Source organism: Orbicella franksi, chromosome 6 (genome assembly GCF_964199315.1).
Source record: "Orbicella franksi chromosome 6, jaOrbFran1.1, whole genome shotgun sequence".
Classification (NCBI taxonomy): Eukaryota; Metazoa; Cnidaria; class Anthozoa; order Scleractinia; family Merulinidae; genus Orbicella; species Orbicella franksi.
Window position 1 is genome coordinate 27,221,111 of NC_138150.1, and position 23,789 is coordinate 27,244,899.

Here is a 23,789-nt window from a genome sequence, read left to right on the forward strand (position 1 = left end):
ATAAACACCACAGCTGTGTGTTTCATCGGTACACTCGTCAATATCTAACACAATAAAAAATTTCCTGTGAAATATCTATTTGATAACGCCGGTGATAATTGTGATCTTCTAGCGCGTACTGCCTGGTAAGCAAGAGCCGACTACAATAGCAGTAGTAATAGCAACAACAACAACATAATTATAAATAATGATAGCAGTAATAGAAAGCCAACTTTTGAAGTTATAACTCCTTGTCATAACTTCTCACTCTTGGTATTAAACCCCTCAAACCTCTCACAACTAAGTTGAGTGCACTTATTAGAACAGAATGTATTAGTAGCGTTTTCACAGTCATGGCCAGTAAATCCGGGAATACACAAACACTGGTAATCTCTGTCTGTAAAACCGGCCTGGCAGGTTGCGTTGTTCTGGCAAGGTTTCTTTGCACAAGCATTCTTCAAAGAAAAGAACGAAAATAGCTGTTACAACAATGGCATCCATTGACGATATATAACAGTTTTTAAAACATTTATAAACTAAACAGTTGATCAAAATTCGATAACAATAATTGTAACATATGGGGGTCACGAGTTTGTTTCGAGATATTAGTAGTTAAAATAAAGGGTATTTTTAGCAGATCATACTGTTGCTATGGTAACCTATTGTATCATGATTACAATGTGTTTACTAATGATTAGACAGTTTTTTTTAAAAAAACATGATTGTTGCAACTGATAAAGAGTGGTTATAATGCTCGACCCATCAAAACCTAAGTCTTGGAAAGTGTTGGAAACTGTTGCCAGCCACCTTCAGTTATTATCTCCAACTTCTAAATTTCATGATTACTTCAGCTTCCCGATGCACATAACTTTCTTTCTTCGCAAGGTCGCCTGAGTGTATGTTGTGGTGTTCAGAAGTAGAGTTATTCAGATCACATTTGTGTTGTCCATTTGCCTCTTCCTTCTTGTTAAAATTATAACTGACACAGTTTGGCTCCATGTAGCATTTCAGCTGGCAGATGTCCTCGTTGATGACGTCAATGGTTCGTATCACATGATTCGTCGGTAACCATGGATTGGATCAATTGTGAATCGCAAATCACGATAGTGACCTGAAAAATGAAAATTTTGACATGCCCTTATGTAAACATTTGAAATAATTTCTGGCGAAGTCAGTAAAATGAAAGATAAAGACAATAATAATAATATAAAAAGTGGTGACATAAATTTCTTTCTCTGTTTGAGTAAATTCAGATGTTTATATTATTTTAAATAAGCAGTTATTGCTTGCAAAGAAACTTCAAATTTTTTAAGCATGTTTAGTGCGTGAGGCTCAAGTTAGGTTTTCGGGTTAATAAAGCTGTTTCGTGGAATGACGCTATAAACGAGAGGCAAAAACTCGAAATAAAAGATCAAGGCTCGAAGTATAGAGAAGAAGAAAGAAAGGAAGAAAAACTGAAGAAGAAGAAAATAGAGAAAAATATTGCTCAGGTGGCTTTTAACCAATAACAGATTTTAAAAAATTAATCGAGGTTTTCGTTCATATTATTTATTAAACTCAAAGTAGGTCTTTCTTCAACTTACTTTTAAGAAAGATCATTCGCGCACTTCTGTAACTCATTAATTTTTCATTTTGCGGAAAATCTAAAGTAATTTGCAGAGTATATTTTTTGGTAATGACAGTTATCTCTGAAAAAATACCACATTATCATTTCTCGGTTCGCGTTATATTTTTGAACAACAGGATCGACCATTTAACAGACCCGCAAATGGTGATTATTATGAAGCAGCAGTCATTTCAAGTTTCGCTTCTTCACGAACCTTCCTTCAAGTTGTCAAAAACATTAACAAAACAGTCTTGCCTCCCGTTTAGAGCGTACCATTTCCCGGCGCAACGTTTGAAAAATCGGAATAAATGTCTGTTTAGATGAAAACGTTTGATTTCAAGCCTTTGTTTTCACAAAGAAAGAACTTTTCCGTTTTTAAGTTATCTTATTCATATCACATTTTTTCTCAAGCCATGCACCTCTTCAGAACTTTACAACCATATAACTTCAGAGGTCAAAACTTTGAAAAGTTGCTTAGTTTAGTTTTGCATTTTTGGAAAACTCGAGTAGGTGCACAAAATTGGAAAAACAGGAAAAATGTGCTGGTTTGGACGGTTTGAGTTCACCAAACGTGTCCTGAAATTCTCTTTGAACTCGAGCCTAATTGCGTGAACTTACTTTCAGTGTAATTCTTTTTTGACTGAGGATAAGTCATGAAGTTTGTAACTTTGTTTTGAGAAAATGATTCTCGAACGACAATTGCTAAACACATTTGCATGTGCATGTCAAAGCCACCTGTTTGAATTAGGTGTAAGTTAAGTTATAAAACTTCCTCTCAGTGATGTATTAAATGTGACTTATTACATGTAATGTGTTCGGGCTAATTCTACGCAAACCATTGGGTTCTTTTTTCTTAAGAAATTGTTTAGGAAAACAGAACAGAGTTCTATGAAATTAACTAGTTGTTACTTCAACTTAGTTTTCAGAAAAAAAAACGATTCGCGTACTAACTCATTAAGTTTCATTTTTCTTAAATTCTAGAGCAATTTGCAGAGCTTTTTGGAAATGAAAACTCCACATATATTTAATTTCTCCGATCGCGGTTTCTTTTTTTTAACAACATAATGTATGATTATTAAGAAATAGTAGTCATTTCAAGTTTCGCTTCTTAACGAGCTTTTTTCAGGTTGACAAAAAAACATCGACAAATTGTCTAAGTTGCTTGCTTTCCGGCGCAATGTTAGGATTATTTTCCTTTTTGCTCATGAATGTTATGTAACATCCATGAGCTTAGGAGGCAGTCGGATGGCGCTCACTCACTCACTCGATTCTAATTAATTTATTCATTAAACCTGGATTAAACAATTTTCTCCTACCTCCCCTTCTAAGTATTGTTTTTGTCTAAGAGTGTTCAGTCGTCTTCGGGAAGGTTCTTTGACGAGGGGGGACTAGAAAGGCGTACATTTTTGTCGGATAAATCGAGAGCCTGGGTGCGAGTTTGTCGAACACCTCGAAGATTGAAGTCGGCCATTTTGGTTTCGTGGGATTTTCTTTCGTAAATATGTTGTTTTTTGCCTATCGGCTTTTGTTCACACCTAGATGAAAGCTTGTAGAGGTATTTATGACTGTGGTCACGTATCGTTTACAACAGCACGGTCGGCGAGGTCAAAGAATTGATACAAGACACCCGGGAGGACAAAGCAGAAAGTGAGATCGTGATTAGCTTTTTTTCTTTGCAAGAGAATTTGATGGTTTCCACTCGCTTTCTCTCGTTGTTTAGTCTAAGGTAAGCTTAAATTCTTGTTAGGTTTTGGTTTCATTGTTTCTCTATTGTTTTATTTTGTACGCACACATTGAAATTCTGCCTGTGTTAGTATTGCAAGCTCGAAATTTGTAAGCTTGTTTTTAAATACTTAGGGGAAAAAATGTCGAATTGCCTTATCTTTTAGTTTTGTTGTCGTTCACACTACATTTCGTTTGTATTCCATGCAGTTCAACCAGAGTGAAAATTTCTTCACGGATGATATGCAAGGCAACCTACATGTATGATTGAGTAAATATACACTGCAATATTTTAGTGATGGATGAACAAATTAAGTCCAAAAGACTGTGTAGATCTATTTGTTTGCGAGAAAGATATGCTGTCCAATTGTGTCAAAGAGCCGGACGCATGGTGGCTGGTGTTGTAGATTTTTTTTTTTTTTTTTTTTTTTTTTGCTCCTAGAAATGAGAGATTTAAACAAATTGACATCAAAAGTTAAATTATGGAGAAGAGAATGCTTGATACTTGTCAACATAAGTATGTTCTGTAATCGTTGCAAAAATCTATTAGCAGAAATATATCTGCAATATTTTTGAGTATTACTGCATTGCTAGTGCGACTAGCACAAACAATTACCAAGATATATAGGAATAAAATACTGTACCGTCTAGTGGGCCACATTAGGTTGTTGAAAGTGGTTTCAGGCAAGAAGCTACATGTATATGAAAGGAAAGCCTTTCCTGTTAAAAACACCGTAGAATGGATAGGTCTTTGACCTTGGGCCAGAGCCTCCTTGTATAAAACGTTGTTACTTCCCTTCCTCCATTCCATGGACGTAGTTCTTTAGAAAAAAACCTTATAAATTGTAAACAAAAACAATCCCTCCACTTCAGGTTCATGATTGAAACAAAACTGTCCGAAATCATTCTTATAATATCGAAGGAAATACTTATTTTTTCTATAGATTTCCTGTTTACCTGCAAGCTACAATCAAATTGTTTATCTTTGACTTAGCTTAAAGTAAACAAGATTTTGCCAATATCTATGTCTCACTTAAGTGAAATTTGGTAAAATACTCTTGGCAGTCCTGGCATTCTCAATTTGATTGTCTAAAATAAATTTCAAAATCATGTATTGTAATTTTTACATAATAGTAATCATTGTTATACAGCTGTTTCATAATGTTAACTGAACAAGGACCATAACCAATTTACCTTAACCCAAAATGCACTGCTGACTCATATACATAATTATATTGTCAATTTTGAACTGACTGGCAAATATGGTGAACTCTCATTTAATGATTTCATTTTGAAACGGACTGTTGTTATTCTTTGGCACTACATCATGTACAAGTTAATATGATAACAATGTTCCAATTCCAATCAAAATTAAGTATTATCCATTTTAGAATTTATAAGCTGTCTGTGCAAACAACCTGTTATTTGATTTTTGTATTTCTTTTCTATTTCGAGCAGTCTGGCCTCGAGCCCTGGCTGGGAACATTGTGTTGTGTTCTTTAGTAAGACACTTAACTCTCACAGTGCCTCTTTCCACTCAGGTGTATAAATAAGTGCTGGCAAATTTAATATTGTGGGAGTAACCCTGCGATCGATTAGCATCCCAATTGGGGGGTAGTAGAAATACTCATAGTCGCTTCATGCTACAGAAACCAGGATAAGTGCCGACCTGATGGGCCACTTGGTTCATATGCAGGCTTTACTTCCACTTCTGAGTTGCTCTTTGCCTCTTTTTGAGAACAAATGCTCGTGCAAAACATTTCACATGAAAATGACTTGATTTTCAAGACAATGAACGTACAGGTGACACACATTTTCATACGAATAGTTTTGCACAAAGACTGGTTTTGCCACAGAGGCAAAAGTCAACTATTCATCCATGAGCTGGCTCAGGGAGCCTTTGATTGAATGACTTAACACTAATAGTTTATGAGCTTAACATACAAAGTTGTGTTTAGCAGCTCTAAAAAATTTCAAAGAAATGGTCTGACAACTGAGGTATGAAAGATGACGGTAGAGTCTTATTTTTCGAACGAATTACTGAGCCCAGTAAAAAAATTAATGCTCATCCAGTCAAGAAAAAAAAGAACAAGACGAAAACAAGGCCGGAAAATGCGAACAGCATTTTTACGACAAGTTATCGAAAACTTTGTAAAAACGGTTTGGTAGTGTTACATTACAGCGAGAAGCTTTGGTCAGTGGTTCAATGATGATATGAATCATGAGCTAAGCTGCGACATCTCAAGTAAGTTTAAACTTGTTCCATATTCAGTCGAATATGCCAGCTCCATGGAGTTATACTTATCAATTATTACTGACTGCTACAACTTAAGTGGTCCCCTCTATTGTGGTTGGGGCAGTAAATTGGTTCTTTATTGATACGCACATGTAAAATGATGATAATTGTCCTTGACAACGCTAATAAAAGAAAGATGTTGCTGTGGTTACGTGGTTTTCCACAGTTATAAAAACAAATCGAGTTAAGTACGTTTTTCAGCCGCAATTACCTTTTAGGCCTTACGATGAAAAAAATAACAACGAAAGAACGTGTAAACAAAATGCTTTGAAGACGCCGGAAGTTTGAAAGAGAGGCTTTTAGTTTGTTCGTCCTGTGAAATTTGGACATTACATTTGTTAAACGTGAAGCCTTCCAAAACAACAACGTAACGCCATCAGTCAAATCTATTTCATCGCTGCTGTTGTTAGAAATCAAATATTTACTCGTGTATCCTGAGTCACTGCATTAGAATTATATATGTAAAGCAGCCGTGTCAAAGTGGCCAACAGCGCCGGTGCTTATTTCGGTTTCTCTTGCTATCAAGAGCACTGATTAAACGAAAGGGGTCACTGGATTTTATATACAAGGCCTTTCTACTGTTAATGTCTTGTGCTTTTCTTTCTGAACCAAGACTACCATGACAAATTCAGTAGTTTATCACCAAAGATTGGTATATACTAGCGTTTTGAAGACTTCCTAAGCGACCAATTATGTGATGACAAAAATAAAATTGTTGCTAGTCCCTTAAAATGCATTATCATAATTATTTTGCACGAAATAATTCTAGTGCAACGCACCTTACCGTAGCTACCCAAAAGAATTGTCTGGAAGTTATTCCTAGCCAATCACAGCGCGCGAGATTTTGTTTGTAGTCACGCCTCCTTGAACAGGTTTTAGCATGGTGACGGGTTTGTTGGCAGCTTATGTAATCATTTTTAATGAAACATTTCGGGAAGAAACTCAAACGCAATTGAAAAAATTTTAGCGGTCAGGAGAAATTTCCGACTATTAGTCCTCAACATTCCATTAACAATTCGCTCTTATTGTTTGTATTTATCGCAACTGTTAATAGTATTGAAGCAGAACAAAAACAATCTGGAAAAACAACACCGAACAACTAAACACATTAAGAACAATTTAGAGCGAGGAATAATAAAAATACTTGAGTGTGTTCAGAATTCAAACCACTGTCTAATACAATGGATGGCTGTCTTTTGCGAATTCCAATTCGAATATTTAGCTGCACCGGTGAAGAAATGTTGCGAATTTCGAAGCAGTCATTTAAGGGGGATCCTTCTCAACTACCTTATGGGCATGAATTTGTTGCTAAGGAAGGTTTCGAAACTTCGTAGTTTGAAAACCAGACTTCCTAAGGATAAGCTTTTTGCAAAGTTTTGTTCCATTGAGAGGAGTCCTGCAAAAGTTTCAAATCACGGCCATGTTTGACCAGTGACGTGTCCAGAAAAGAAAAAAAAAAACTAAATTTAAAAGCCATCTAGATCCGACATTTTGAATCAGTGTGCTTAATACTACGTTCGGGTTTTATGAAACTCGCATTATCATAAAAGTTATGAGGTAATGAACGGCGGTATTATCAGACTTTCTACAGTAGCTAGCTTTCCTCTTTTATGTATAAACAGTAATTCAGTGCCTTTGATTATAAAGAAGACTAAGTTATTTCTGATCCATAAGAAAAATCGGAACTGGCAGTAGTTACGCACGCGAAATTGTTTTTTTTCAAAGGAAACGTTCCCCCATAAAGAAATTCTCCATTTAACAATGTAAAACTCTCCAAAATAGCTTTCCTCTAAATATCGCCTTCAGAAATCCCTTAGCAACAGCTCTAAAATCTGAAATTAAGAAGGACCCACCCCCCCCCCTCCCCCCTTTAACATCTTTCTTTATAACGCACCTATATTTTCTGGCTCCGTTATATATATAAATACTGAAAATAAAAATCCGCAAAACCTTAGCGCATTACAACATATAGAGAGAAACCCAATAATTAAGTCCGGTTGAGCTGTTCATTGTGGCCATAGAGATCATTATTCAGTACTCCTTGACTTTCCCTTGATTAGAAATTTCAGGTAAGCTAAATTTCTTTTAAAATGAACTTCAATCGGTCCCATTAATAGTTCTGGGCTTTATTTTCTTTTTCCGGTTAATTTTATAGGGGTTAGTGGGACGGGGGGGGGGGTCAGTGTTTTGTCGAAACCCATCGAGCGCTGAAGGCGCGATCTAGAGACCGTCAAACCAGTCGATTTTATTATCAAAATACAATTTCCCTGACCAAATAAGTTAAAAAACGTCAGATATATCGAGATATAATAGCGGCCTCCAGCCTCCCCTAACAGCATTCCTTCCCAACCATTCATCAAAGACTGATAGGTTTTAAGTAAAACGTCGTTGAGATCATGGTAACCTTGAACAATTTTTACTTGACGTGTGGCAACCCTGCCTTTGCGTGACAACAGGCTGACGCATAACTTGTAAAATATTTCAAGTTGTTTGGTGGAGTGCGTCACACTGTAATTACTATTCTCTAGAAGTAATATATCAAACACGAGGGCAGTGTTTCATCATACAGACTGCCTTGCAATTCGTAAGTTCTGCCCAAAAACAATCCCCACGAAAAATATTGGCCGAAAAGGTCTAAATAATAACTTAAAAAGTTACATAGTTTGGCTTCAGTAGCATTGCAGTCGGCAGATATCCTCGTTGCTGACGTCAATAGTTCGTATTACGTGATTCCCGAACTGGTAACTAGGTATTGGATCAATGGTGAATCGCAAATTACGACAGTGAGCTGAAGAACGAAAATTTGTTTTTAAAGCAGGAGGGAAAGAAATAAACTCTGCATTCTATTTGTTTTTTCGTCATGTGTACTTTTCTATTGTTTTATTCAAATCGAGAAGACTACGAATGACAGTTTAGTGCAATGAAGCCCAGTCTTCCCGCTCTATAGAGAACGGGGAGACTGGACTACATTGTGAGAGGAAGAGTTCAGGGACTGGGCCGGACTAAGTGTAATGATTGTTTGTCAAGGTGGATAAACAACGAATTTTATTAATTTTACTTTGACAAAACACTACAAGCAACGACAGCTGTTTAACAAATTTGCATGGGCATATCAAAACCACCTGTTTAAGAGAAAAGTGTCTAACGTTAACTTGCTCTCGACGATGCCATTTTACCTTAATTATTGTAAAACTGTGTCCCATAGCCCTTTTTACGATTAGCTTTTATCATTTGCATCACAATGTAATCCAACGTGGATGCAAGACAATTTCGGGCTGAAACTACAAAATAGCCCGAAATTACCTCACATCCTAGTTGGATTATATTGGAATGCAAATGAGAAACGATAACCGTACGTGAAAAGGGTTATTTCACAGAAACCGTTGATTAACGTTTGGCAAAGTTTTTGCAAAATTTAGATCAGTTTTGTTGCTTAAATTCGTCAGAACGACTATTCATGAAAACATTCATTGTTTCATGTGGCGCAAACTCTAGTCAGAGCAATTCCCAGGGATTGTTGATATCGAAGAACAAGGATTTCGTGCAACCTCAGAGAAAACATTTCATGATCGTACATTCATTTGGGATAATCCGGTTCAGGATCAAAGATCACTCGAATCACGGTGTGCCAGAAAAAAAACACCCGATGGAAACACACTGGACAAGGATTTATCGGCTCCTTTAATTTGATGCACCATGATCCGAGTGATCTTGGATCATAGATCCCGATCCTAATCATGATCCTCAAGGAACGCAATCAAATCATACAGGGCAATAAATTTATCGAATATGAGCTGACTATATCGTTTTCTACATGCACTGAAAACTTGCGGAGAAAACTAAACTGCGTTGAACGCTCATTAATTTTAGTATCCACGATCATGCGAGTATGATTGCCAAAACAAATTAAAAGGCTCGTGAAAAAAAGTTTAAGCTATTGCAAAGGCATTAAAAACTATTGTCTGTGTTTTTTTTTTTTTTTTTTTTACATCGTCAAAAATAACGATCAACCGAAGAAATATTCTCGAACACCGAATGAAGAGAACCTTACCTTGTGCCTCCAGGAACAAGAAATCCAATAACACGAAGGCTGAGCAGAAAAACAATGACAACATGTCTAAGACAACGCCTCGAACTTTGCAAAAACTGGCCGGTAATTTTACATTCAAGCGAGAAACTCTGGAGAGTGGTTCAATGGTGTGAATCATTAGCTGAGCTGTAGCATCTGAATTCAATTTTTAACTTGTTCCTTATTCAAATATACCAACTCAATAGGTTAATCAATTTTTAGTTATCAGAGTTCGCTACAACTAAAGAGTTTCCTCGTATGGTGATTGGTGCATGGCAGAAATTGCAAAGAAAAAAGATCGTATTATTTTGACAGATTGTCACGTTGTTTCTAAAGTGAATAAGAACGAAACATATTTCTATGTTTTTCCCTTTGTGTTAAAACGAAATTGAGTTTAACACTTGCCCATTTTTCAGATTTTTAACTGTAACATGCTTTGGCCTTCTACCCACACGTAAACGATGAAAAACGGAAAAAAGCTTTTTCACAAATCTTCACTTCATACTTTCTCCCCTCCTGGGACTTGCCAACATTTCAGGAAACTGTCCAAAATGTCCAGAAGTTCTCAGCTGCGCTTGGTAAAATAAGCTTTTTATGACATTCTCTATCTGTTACCGCATGGAAGTTAGGTAAAAATAGTCACTACGCACATGTTACATTTCGTTGGGGCATTTCCCGGTTTCCGGCTTGAAGAGGGGCCACGTTCCATTTGATTAAACGAAGTTGGTGAAACAAAATGGAATGGAATAGAAGCTTTCGTTTCCGAGCATCCGTTTTAAAAATTTCGCTCAACCTCTCGGCGAACTAGTCCGGAAATTTCGGAAATTTCTGTTCCATTTGGTATTTGAACCGGGCAAGACAATCGTTCTTAGCTCCTCTAGCCGTAATGGCCTGTTTCAGGTGTGTTTTGGCGCGGGGATTGGTACCAAATTTCAAGATGAAAGGCAGGCTTGGGGGAATAACGCGCAAGTGTAGAAGGAAAAACAAAGTTCTTCAGTGCAAGCAAGGGTAACAAAGATCATTTATTTAAGCCCAGTGGAAATAGACCACTGGCTGAAGGATTATTTAACCAAGTGTGAGATATAGCTATCAGACCTCGGATGGAATAAGTGAAGTAAGCGTTGAATTAGTAGCTCAGTATCCTATGTTGTAATGTTTAAACTTTCTGTAATTAGTCAGGTTGTAACTTAGTTTCATATATAGGGCCATAAGGGAGACTAGAGTCTTGACTGTAAGTAAGCACCCTATTGAAATAAAGTGTCATCATCGTCAACTTGTGGAGCCCGCACAGGGACTGCTTTAAACAGAGCTGAATGAAGACGAGCCTTCTCATTGTGGGGTGAATGAGGACGGGCCTTTTCATTGTGGGTTGAGTTAAGATGGGTTTTCTATAGGAGACAGAATGAAGAAGGGCCTTTTAACAGGGATCTGAGGGAAGATTAATGTTTTTACGGTGAGCTGAGCCAAGGTAGGCCTTTTCTAATTAAAAAGGGGAGAGGAAAAGAGACGTTTTCGCTGTTTCCGACCCCATGGTCTTAAAATTTGTCAGCAAATGGAGTGAAGTCGGCCCCTATTCTGACTCAATCTACATTTTGTGTTTAACAGAAGGTGATTACTCTCGTTATAGTAACGGTATCCAAGAAAATTTCATTTGTGGAGGGGTTTCACAGTATATTTTGCATTTTGTGTAAAGATCATACAGAGATGGAAGGGATACGACGCGGCTCGTACCACACAAAGGGTCAAAGACCGAACAATGAAGTTTGCAAAGAGCAACGGTTGTCCCGGCGACGTTTGGAACTGAGTCATACAATTTTGATTGGTTAAAAGCAGTCCAGTGTCAAGCAAAGTCGTAAACTTGCATTATCGTGACAAAGACCCTTTAAACATAGCCAACTCACTGATATGTAATATTTTATTAGAGAACCCGCACAAGCAGATCAATAGTTATTCAACAAATGGCATCTGTTGATTTAAAACAAAGGAATTAAATGTGTAGAAAAGAAAACAATTTTCTGGGAAATTTCGGTCTGAATCTAAAACATAAATATTTTAAGGCGCTAGTTGTCCAGTTACTTTCCATGGCTGAGAAAAACTCATCCATATTATTATCATGGTATTTAATAAACCGACGTTGAAATTTCTTAATTGATTTGCTGTCATTCTCCTGTCATTCATAATATTACACCACTCAACAGTTCTGTGAAATGTAACCGAGCCCTGCATGAAAACGGGGTCTTGGCTGTCTGTTATTGGTGACTTAGAATGGAAATAGTAGAACTTTTTACGGTAGCTTTGCCATTACTTTACGCTGAAATTCTGAGATTCATCTTGGATGGTACTGCAATTGGCTATTATCAGGGAATAAGATGATTGCTACAGTTGCTTTTCTTGAAGCCTTAGCAAAAAATAGCCGATAGGTAGTAATGTTACCGATGATGGTAAAATAATTTTGTCATATTACGTTCAGTAAAACCATTAGAAACGATTGATTTCTAAATTCAGCTTAAGTGCTGACCTGCTATTTACATATTTCCTAAACTGAAACGTGTGGTTCGCATGCCCGGCCGTAACATTAGGTTTTATTTATTCGTTTATTATTCTAGCTGACGCCACGGATCATGCCATATTTCGTTACTGTCTAAAAAGCGGAAGCGCTTAAAACATGCAGATGAAATTACCGAAGTATAAACATTTTGTTATTTCCGTATTTGGGCATAGATGGGCTGACGTCTGTCCCAAGGACTTAACGAACAAAGACTTTCCAGAAATCACCAGAAGACACACCAACTTTGAAGTCATCACATTCCCATCTTGAGCCACCTGGAGTCAGCAGCCAGTAATATAAAGATACTGCAAAAGCCGCATGGTTGTACAATCTATCTTGATCTCCAGCATGCCCCCATTTGCCAACTTTATAGTTCTTACCATTAAATCCCCACTGGTGGCAAACTTCTGCTAATCTCGAGTTGTCATTCTCCATTCTAACAAACGAACCACAGGCATCAGGCTGGACATCCGTCTGACCGCTGAAGTACTGGACTACAGCTTCACCGATGCTGTTAGCGACCGTGGTCACGTGGAACGTACGTCCCTGTTGTTTACTGCAGTGGAATCTCAGTTGAGTGAAAGACAGGTGCGTTCTGAGCTCATTCATGGCACTCTTTGTCAGAAACGTCTGGTTATTGTGATAGTTGCTGATTCCTCTGTATGACGTCTCTACTAACAACTGCGGTGTGGAGGATGAACCGTCAAGCACAGCGTTGGAAACAAGAAGCCAGCCTCCTGAAATCAGGGTAAAATGGTCACTTGATCAAACAAATTAAGCTAGCTGTCATGTCCACTTATAACACGACAAGAAAGAACATCAAGATGTAGAAAGCAAAGTAATTCATGACTGCAAAAAAAACATGAGATTTCCTTACGGAATTGAGAATGAAAGCTTCTAGTCCAAAGTAGTGATAGTGTGGTATAGCTCCTATATAGTTTCGAACAGCTTAGAGCCTGTTGTACCCTTTACTGCGTTCCGGCAAAAGCAAAAGTTTTTGGACATTATCGTTGCTATCACTTTCCACAACATACCTCCGTCAGTTGTCATGTCACAGAAGACCTTTAAAGGGTTTCCACTCCTCTCGGGGTCGATCCAGTACTCCCCGTCTTCTCTAGAGCCTCCTGAGTCCCGGATGTGCTTACAGGAACGCCCAGGTTGACCTGAATACCAACCTACAGTTTTAAACAAAAAAAAACTAATCTAAGAAATGGCAACAGAGACATTTTTGACAACTTTAGAACATCAGAGCTTTTACCTCTGCTACACCCGAAACGGTGTGTTACTTCACAATTTATCAGATTTCTACATTTTGGTTCTTTTTAATGTTTTTGTACTATTTCTGAATTAATCGTATTCAGGCGCTTTTTCGCACTCTGTTAAAAAGAATTTAACTTGCTGCTATTGGTAGGTTAAGACCATAATAAACAACTATTTTCTCAGTGACCTGTGTTTACAGCAAATTTAATAATCTCGGCGATTTGTGCATATATTTAAATTCAGTCCAAAGTAGTGATGCACGCTTCAGTTCAATTTAATTGCTGCTCATTCCAATTAACGTCCAGTGATTAAATTGTAAGAGTGATGTTATACAAATAGATGACTGAATTATCAAATCTTGGGAACATGAGGTTCTGAAGCTCAAAACTGAGTGATGATTGCCTGTTTATAAGGGCCACTTGCACTTAGAAATTTTTCCTACCAACTTAATCGCAATTTCATTTTAACACAAGATGTAAGAAAAATTGTCCTGTGAGACATCCCTAGAAATGAACATGTACTTGCAAGGTTTTTGTAGCAACAGACGTTACGCGAAGTAGATTTCGCTACAGTTGCCAAGAGGTTTTACACTTTTTAATTCAGCCTTATGTTGCAACAACATTGTGCATTGCACGTTGTAACTGCAGCTTTTTTTTTGCATTTAAACGAATGCGCCAGTTGCCTGTGACGCATTATTCGAATACATTTTATTGTTTGCTCAGTTACCTATGTATTCCAGGCATCTGTGTTTGGCTTTTAGATATTTGTATGTTCCTCCACATAGATCGCCACCGACCAAGTTGTTATTTACATTTATTATATGGCTGTCTCTCACAAGGCCTGGAAACTACCGAATTCACGAATTTGATTGGTTGAAATAGATATTAACCGCGGTCTAGATTTTCCCATCTAGACCGGCATCTAGACCGGTTACATTTTGCGGTGAAAAAAAAAGTAAAGAGGACGAGCAAACTATGGCAGATTTAAGTTCAGGTGATCGCCAACAAAATGTTAGCCAGTACAAACCAGTTGCATTAAACGAATTAAATTTTTCTTGTTTGCCATATAATAATCATCTTATTAACCGAGCGTAGTCGGTCTGTATGGGAGAATCTTGACCTCAGTCGTGAGTACAGACCGAACGCAGTGAGGTCTGTACTGACGACTGAGGTCAAGATTCTCCCATACAGACCGACTACGCTCGGTTAATAAGAGCTAAGTAACTCACAGCTGGTTTTGCGGTTACATTTTCCTGCACGATTTGAAGAGAATTGCCGGAACGACAGTTTACGTTGCTCTAGAAATTTCCATACCATTCTTATCTGTTTGGAAAGTTCCCGAATGTTTAATTGAATGGAAAGCGCCCCACTTCTGCGATAGAGTGGTAACCTGACCATCACTCGCTTAGTCATCGTCCCCAAATACAGCGGGCATCAATACGCATGCGCCACAATTTGAAGATGACGTAGAGCCATGACCTACTCTGATAAACAGACTCCCGCTTAGATAAAGAGCTAATTATTTCAAACATCAAAACCGGTAACTGATCTGCCATATCTGGTTTTTACAGCTAGTATTAACGGCTCGCCTCCAGCTCGCACTGGTAAATATCCATTCAAATCGGGCAGTCAGGTTGTATTTGTCATTTACAGTTCGTCTAGTGTATTGACCAATTTCCAAGCTTGCAATTACTCGCTGTGGTTAATTAAAACACATTACATATAGCAATAGTTACCAGTGCAGTTTATTCCATCTCCATGAAATTCATCTTTGCACGTGCAGTTATAGGATCCCCGGGTGTTGTTACACACAGCATTAACACTACAGTTGTGTGTTCCGTTGGTACATTCATCTATATCTAAAACAACAAAGAAGGAAACTTTAAAAAACAAAGAAGGAAATAAGTGTCATTATAAATAAGCACAGTTACCATTAGCTTCTGAAGAAAGGTTAGTGTGAATGGAGACGCTTAGAGCTATTAAGCAGCTTGAAGTTGATAAAGCCAGTAAATAAACTGCCGTAGACAGTTTGTGAAGCGGACGTTTATCCGAGCATTAGTTCTTCGTCAGAGCAAAGACGAGGCGGAGTACGGAGTTGCGCTATTGGAACTTGAACACAGGAATTAAACTGTGTTACAGATAGTTACCAGTGCAGTTTATTCCATCTCCATGAAATCCATCTTTGCATGTGCAGTTACAGGATTCCCGGGTGTTGTTACACACAGCATTAGCACTATAGGTTTGTGTCCCGCAAGTAAGCTTTGAGCTCTTTGTTTCGTAATTTCCATTAGAAAAGTGACGTTCTCTTAAACCTGGTTCTCATATCCCGCCGACCTACCTACGACGCAGTCGACGTTTGCAACTGACAACGTTCGCCGATCTGTCTCAGTGGGTCTCCGGCGCATCTGCGATGGATGCCGACGTACTCAAATTTGCGCGAAATGTAAATCGAATTGCGCAATCTTCAACCATTTTACCTGTAAATATAGATCGAATCGTCTTACTGGAGTACGTTGCGCCCGCAGATGACGTTCACGTAAAATATTTTCATCGCCGACAACCGCCGGCTTGCCCACGAAGTTGAACTCAGCTCAACTTTGCAGGCAAGCCGGCGGTCAATGCCAGGGATATACTATGATTCGGCGATAAATGTTCAGATATGCCGTAACTTTCTCCCAGGTGTGTCGGCGGCATATGAGAACCAGGCTTATTTGTGGGTCTTCTGTGTTGACCGGTTTATATAAGTTTGTCATTACTCACTGTCACAAAATTAAAACACATAGAAGTAGTTACCAGTGCAGTTTATTCCATCTCCATGAAATCCATCTTTGCACGTGCAGTTATAGGATCCTCGGGTGTTGTTACACACAGCATTAACACTACAGTTGTGTGTTCCGTTAGTACACTCATCGATATCTAAGGCAACAAAAGGAGTTTCATTAAAATGGTGTGCTTACCAAACTTTTCCCCCTGACATAGTGTGCTATTGCCGGCTCACATATGAGTTAGTGCCTAGTTATTTCCTTACATATACGATATAAAGTAACTTACCGATGTCTGATAAAATTACCCGCTTTTGAATAATAGTTTCAACAAGATGCACGAGATTGTGTTACAGATAGTTACCAGTGCACTTTACTCCATCGCCATAAAATCCATCTTTGCACGTGCAGTTAAAGGATCCCCGGGTGTTGTTACACACAGCACCGTAGACATCACATTTGTGTGTTCCGTCGGTACACTCGTCAATATCTAACACAATAAAAAGGTTCCTGTAGAATATCTGTATCGTAACGACAATTGTTATTAAATTATCTTATATTATTGTTCTTATATTCCGTGTGATCTCCTAGCATGAACTGCCTGGTAAACGTTTTAAAAGCAGAATCCGACAACAGCAGCAGTGGTAATAGCAACCAAAACAACAGCAACAACAGTAATGATAGCAGCAACAGAAAACCAACTTTTATAGTTGCAACTCCCTCTTATAACTTCTCATTCTTGGCGTTTAAGCCCCTCAAAATGTTTCGGCATTGCTAAGTTGAGTAAGACCCCTAATAACAAGAGAATGTGTCAGTACCGCTTTCACAGTCATGGCCAGTAAATCCGGGAATACACAAACACTGGTAATCTCTGTCTGTAAAACCGGCCTGGCAGGTTGCGTTGTTCTTGCAAGGTTTCTTTGCACAAGCATTCTTTACAAGAAAAGAACAAAAACAGCCGTTACAACAGTGACATGGTAACGACACTTAACAGTTAAAATGATAACAGCAATAATAATAATAATAATAATAATAATAATAATAATAATATAGGTAATGGTATTGATAATGATAATGATAATGATAATGATAATGATAATAATAATAATAATAATAATAATAATGAGTCTGTTTTGATATTTTAGTAGTTAAACTAAAGGGTACTTTAGCAGGTCATACTGTTGCTATGGTAACTTATTTTATCATGAAAATGATTACAATGTGTTTACGAATGATTTGACTGATTGTAGCAACTGATAAAGAGTGGTTATAATGACCCATCAAAATCTAAGTCTTGGAAAGTGTTGGAAACTGTTGCCAGCCACCTTCAGTTATTATCTTCATGATTACCTCGGCTTCGCGATACAGATAACTTTCGCTCTTCGCGAGGTCGTCTGAGTGTTCATAAGTCGCGTTATTCAGATCACATTTGTGTCGTCCATTTGCCTCTTCCTTGTTGTTAAAATTATAACTGACACAGTTTGGCTCCAGAAGGCATTTCAGTCGGCAGGCATGCTCATTGATGACGTCAGTAGTTCGTATAACGTGGTTTTCCAGCCGTTGACCATGGATTGAATCAATGGTGAATCGCAATTTACGACAGTGACCTGAAGAATGAAAATTTTGACATACCTTTATGTTATCATTTGAAATAATTTCTAGCGAAGTCAGTAAAATGAAAGATAAAGACAATAACAATGAGATGAAAAGTGAGGTCATAAATCTCTTCTTCTGTTTGAGTCAATTTAGATGTTTATATTATTTTAAATAACGAGTTATTCCTTGCAAAGAAACTTCAACTTTTTTAAGCACATTTAGGGCGTGAGGCTCGACTTAGGTTTTCGGTTAATAAAGCTATTATATGGAATGGTGCTACAAACGAGAGGCAAAAACTCGAAATAAAATATCAAGGCTCGAAGTATAGAGAAGAAGAAAGAAAGGAAGAAAGAAGAAGAAAGAAGAAAATAGAGAAAAATATTGCGCGGGTGGCTTTTAACCAAAAACAGATTTTACAAGAGAAACATGAAAACGCACGACTTCTGTTTTGGCGATGCGAGAGTTACGGAGACTAGATGGAAATTTCTTGTAATATATCGCTACCGAAAACTTAAGTGTCAAAACTACCTGTACACATCTTCCTATACAAAGTAATACTTTGATGTTAAATATAATCGCTCCCTAAATGAGAAATATATTACCTCTCTATCGTTTTATTGGATGAATAACCATCGGGCTTTTACAGCCCTCATTGCGGACGCGCTACAGGTTTTTAAAAATATGGTTCATGGCTGTTCCGAAAACGCGGAGTGCGGAGTGCGGAGTGCGGAGTGCGGAGTGCGGAGTGCGGAGTGTACAAAAATTTAAAAAAATTAAAAAAAAAAAAAAACAGAGATAAAACGAATATAAGAGTGAATTAAAAAAATAATTAAATACATAAATAAACTACAAATAGAAATTTCAACTTAGTGCAACTTAACCTCTATTTATTTGTTTCTTTACTTGTCAATCTACATTTTTTATCTTACTATTTTTCAGCGATGAAAGTTTTTCAAGGTTTTAGTTTGAACTTCATCAATCAAATTGCGAGAACTTTAGGACGCGCAGTTGACAAGTTGTTGAATGGTTCAAGTGCTAATTCACACGGGCAGTTAAATTTTGGAAAGCAAAGCGTGAATTTGTTTCGAGGCAACACGGCTTTCCGAGGAAACCGAAGGTGTAATTTCTCACATTTTCTAGACATGGTCAAAACTGGACTGTTCTTTACTTTTAGTTCCTAAAATTGAGCTGCTAACTATGAAAATCGTGAGTTGAATATACTATTTGGACTGAATGAAATATACGCGATATAGTCCTGCTGTTAAGAGCCAAAAATAACCAGAATTGTTCATTTTGTGATAAAAGCATGAAACTTCCCAGAATTACTAACCTCTATAAGGTAAACATTTTCTGATATGGAGCCATCCCAAATTTACAACCACAAACATGCTACGCGCATGTCAATAAATGACATCTTGGGCCTTTACATGGGAACGAGGCTGAGTTAAAATGCTTATTTCTAAGCCTTCTCCGGAGTTCTTTGACTAGATTTCTTGCTTTTTAATATAAAAGCAACTTATAAAGTATTTTGGAGTCTAAAAATTTGTCACGTGATTAGTCACGTGACCGTCATTTCAATAAACAATAAAATAATACCGAATATTGCATTAATATGATTAATAATTTTTAATTCTCTTCTTCTTTCTCGTTTTTCCTCGCAAATAAAATGAAGTAATCATTTTAAACATTACATATACAGTCATCAGAGATTCAAACTCTGAAACTTGTGTTTCGGCATGCACAGTGTCATATTGGGGCTCTGCATCAAATCGAGGCTTGGACAAAGCATGGATCTATTTTGGCTATTGAGGTGATTTGCTTATGGTGGCTCCCTATAGTTTTACGATTGCACCCGTGCATACAACGAAAGCTCAAGTAATCTGCGCGCACTCTAAGGAAAACGTCAGTGTTTTTCGATTTTTATGACGTCAACATGAGCACAAAAAGCAAAACTGACAGTGAATTTTCTCGCGTTTCCTTCGGTGAGTTTTTTTTTTTTAATTTGGCTCAGTTGTTACCACATACAATTCCTATGAAATACCCTATTTCTGTTAAAATCTGTAAGAGCTAACTTGATATATTTAGAAGAATGAAAAAATACAGAATATTGGAAAAACCGTCCGAACAACCTTGACGTTTTATCAATTCAAAATGTTACGCAATATCATTCCATGATGTGGCAAAGTGTGAAAACATTTCACCGAAGGAGAGTATAAATATTAAGATATCTGCCTATCATTAGATGAGATGTTGCCATGGGAACGGCCTTAATCCAAAAATTGACATCCAAAAAATAAGCCTTATTTTAACAGCACCCATACTGGTAAATCTCTACAGGGAAAACTTAAAGAGAAATTAACTAGCAAGTTTTCTTTTCTACCTCGAGCTCCATAGGAAGGGTGTTCGTAAATACTCTAGGGAGCCACCTTAAGGACGTTCACAATAATTGTTTCTGCGCATCCTTACTGTGCACGTAAATTCACGAGCCACGTCATGCATGAGAGTTCGCGCTAAGTAATAAAATAAGCAATGATTGGACAGATGGCCTATAGCTTTGCCTGGATTTAACGATCTTAGGCATTCGGTGATCCCTACTTTTCTTTCCAGAAACAGATTTTATTTCCCATTATCTCCACATCGTCCAAAAATGAACAAAAAATCAATGTGGGAAGTTAAAAAAAATTCAAGATCTCTGTCCATGGGACAGTGGATCCTATCATCTTGCGGCTGCAAGGCGCGTGAAACTATGGTGGCTAAATGCGAACTTGTTCTTTGAGGAACCTCACCAGTTAACTAAATTCGCTTAAAAGGTCCACTTAAACAATATTTGGCAGAGAACATTTTCTTTCAAAGATCTACTTGCAATATTTTTGGGCTTACAGACACTGTGGCCTTATTCGCTAACGAAGCCCGATTTTTTCAGATTTAGGGTGTTCTTTCGGGCATGTTCTCTCCAAAATGAATTTTCGCACGAACGTCCTTAAGTCTGGCTTAACGGGATATAACTAATGTCGGTGCAGATCTCATGGGAAAACTCTTGATTGGTTTAAATCGTATTTGATTAATCGCACATAACGGTGCTCCGTTAATGGCCCTCTCTCTGATTTCACCGCTCTTAAATGTGGTGTGCCACAAGGAACCATCCTTGGTCCTCTTATAATTCCAATTTACATTAACGATTTGCCTAACTGTTTATCGTTCAGCGTACCTAGAATGTATGCTGATGACACCCACATTACTTATGCTGGTTCTGATTTACATCTGATTCAGTCTAGTCTATCTTACAACCTTGAAAAGCTAAGCAAATGGCTTGTGTCTAACAGACTTAACTTGAACGCTACAAAAACGGAATTTATGTTGATCGACCTCCAGGCAAAGATTAAGTACACTATCTGATACACTCGAACTCTCCATTGATAATGTTCTGATTGAACAAGTTTCCTCTGTGGAATCACTTGGAGTATATATCAATGAAAATCTAACGTGACATTCCCACATTGATAAACTGTGTAAAAAGATCGCTTAGAACTGCAACTGGAGCCATAAAGCGAGTTAAGCCATTTTGTGCCTCAATCTACCCTACTCTGCACATACAACTCGCTAGTTCAACCCCACTTTGATTACCGCAGCCTAGTCTGGGGTGATTGAGGCAAAACATTATCTAATAAGGTACAAAAACTACAAAACTGTGCTGCACGAGTAATAACTTCATCGGGCTATGACGCTGATGTCGATTCCTTGTTTCACAAACTCAGCTGGAAAGACTTGCAATTTCAACACAAAATTCAGAAAGCTCTAATTAATGGTTTTCAAGTCTTTAAACGGTCTGGTTCCCGAATATCTCACTTCTAAATTTGTAACACGAAATGAATCAAATTATGCTCTGAGGGACTCGGTTAACAAACTTGTTGTTCCCTTTCTGAGAACTAACTACATGAAAAATAGTTTTAGTTACAGCAGCGCAACCCTTTGCAACAGCTTACCCTGTAACATTAGGAAGTTTGGTTCATTAAATCAATTTAAACGCTTTCTATATTGTAATTTTTAAACACACGGCATTAACGGAAATCAGGTTTATAAGTAGAATATTGCTGTAAGTTATTACAAAATTAACATATGCTTGAAGACTAATCTCGACTGTACCGGTTTGTGCAATTGTGGTGGAAATTGCAACAAAAAGAACCTTTATTCAGCTAGTGCTTTTAAAAGCAGGCATACGAACGTTATAGCCAATGACAGCTGTTTTTCAAAAGGTTTCCCTGAGACCAAAAAGTTCAGCAAGTGTTTATTGTAACATACCTGATCTATTCCGGCATATTTGAAAGTCTCAAATGCGAAATAGAAGGTGTCTCAATAACAGTAAGCAAGTAACTCAAGGAAATCATGTCAATGAAACCTATATAAATTGCCTATTGCCTATTGCAGTGCCTATTGCCTTGCTGGTAATTGAAACCAATGGTCACGTGACTATCACGTGACATGATTTAAGACTTAAAGGCACTGGTTAATTTGTTATTGTATTAAAAAAAGCAAGACACTAGGCATAGTAGTCCCACAAGGCCAAAATAATCGGTACTTTGCATCAGCCTCGTTTCCATGTAAGGGCCTTGTATGCCACATTTTTGACATGCGCATTCCATGGTTCTGGAAGCAAATTTGGCATGGCTCCATATCAGGAAATATTTGTCTTATAGAGGTTAGTAACCCTGCCAAGTTTGATGCTTTTATCAAGAAACGAACAATTTTGTCCCTCAACAGCTGGACTAATATGAACAATCCACTTCAGGAGGTGTGAATGTTTTAATAATTATTATTTTTATTTGTTAAATTTCTCTTTCTAGTTTATTTATGTATTTAATTATTCTTTTAATTCACTTTTAAATTTGTTTTATTTCTATTTTTTCTTTTTAATTTTTTTTTTTTTTTACACTCCGCACTCCGCACTCCGCGTTTTCGGAACAGCCATGGTTCATGCCTTAAGGACGTTCGCGCGAAAATTTTCCGGTCGGTAGATATTTTTAAATTTTTACGGCAGTCAGATAATGAGTTACTTGCGACAGAAATGCAAAAAAAAATTGGGGGTCACCGACTTCGTTTTAGAGATAAAGCGTGTCGAAAACTACCCTGATTTTGAAAAATTCGCGCACGTAATTCAGCATGGTCTACAGGGGTTTATAGTAAACAGAGGCAAACGATCTCAGTCATATTTTGTAGAAGTAGGTCTGTTACGTAAATAATTCCAAATTTTACCAATGTTTTCACAAAACCTAACCTTACAAAAGGCATTTGAAACTGTCGCACAGATAAACGAAGAGCTTAAAAAAATCAATTCGATGGTGCATTTTGCAAAAAAATTCAAACTTCTAAGTCGATAGATTTCCTTAATTTTTTCGGTAAACGTAGAAAATTGTTAGAGAAAATGAGCCATCAAAAGAAAACTAGGGATTACTTAGCGCGCTGTCATGCACGACGTGGCGTGTGAATTTGCGTGCGCAGTAAGGATGCGCAGAAACATTTAGCGCGAACGTCGTTAATTCAAGTCATCACTGCCGCGGACCAAACCAGCTGGTTGAACATTTTTACATTTTGTTTGTTTGTTTGTTTGTTTTTTTAGATCGTCCAAATTGTACCAAAGCAACAAGAAAATTATTTGTGATGACGACAATTGACTTCTATTTTCGCCTTAGTATGTATATAGAGAGACTTTCTTGCGTTTCACGCTGTCTAAATCGTAACCAGTTTCTTCGATCTACATTAAGGCATCAGCCACCCTTCAGGACCGTCCGCGCGCGGATCGCTTTAGCACTTTCGTTTTTCATATAATCCACACATTTTCTGAAAGCTTAATAGTTCCAGATTATGACTCATTCCTTCAAAATTGTAATTGAGTCGTTTTTTGCGAAAGTATATGTCTGTGTAAATTCAACTCCAGTACGGCTGAGAATGAGCGGA

At 37.6% G+C, this 23,789-nt stretch overlaps 2 protein-coding genes across 2 annotated transcripts in view; both read right to left on the reverse strand.

Moving 5' to 3' along the window:
• The window catches only part of LOC145490564 (uncharacterized), a 72,946-nt gene that overhangs the window by 5,023 nt on the left and 44,134 nt on the right, over nt 1–23,789 (reverse strand). Inside the window, exons 5-6 of the mRNA XM_081469665.1 lie at nt 16,273–16,395; nt 15,216–15,338 (exon numbers count right to left, since the gene is read on the reverse strand). Of these exons, the coding sequence (XP_081325791.1) occupies nt 15,216–15,338; nt 16,273–16,395 (246 nt within the window). The remainder of the gene's footprint in view (nt 1–15,215; nt 15,339–16,272; nt 16,396–23,789) is intronic.
• Nucleotides 12,407–13,349, reverse strand: LOC145488946 (uncharacterized). Its single transcript, XM_081467800.1, has 2 exons — nt 13,255–13,349; nt 12,407–12,957 (listed from the first exon to the last, which is right to left on the reverse strand). Exons 1-2 carry the CDS (start codon nt 13,268–13,270, stop codon nt 12,419–12,421), a joined length of 555 nt encoding a protein of 184 aa, XP_081323926.1. The 5' UTR covers nt 13,271–13,349; the 3' UTR covers nt 12,407–12,418.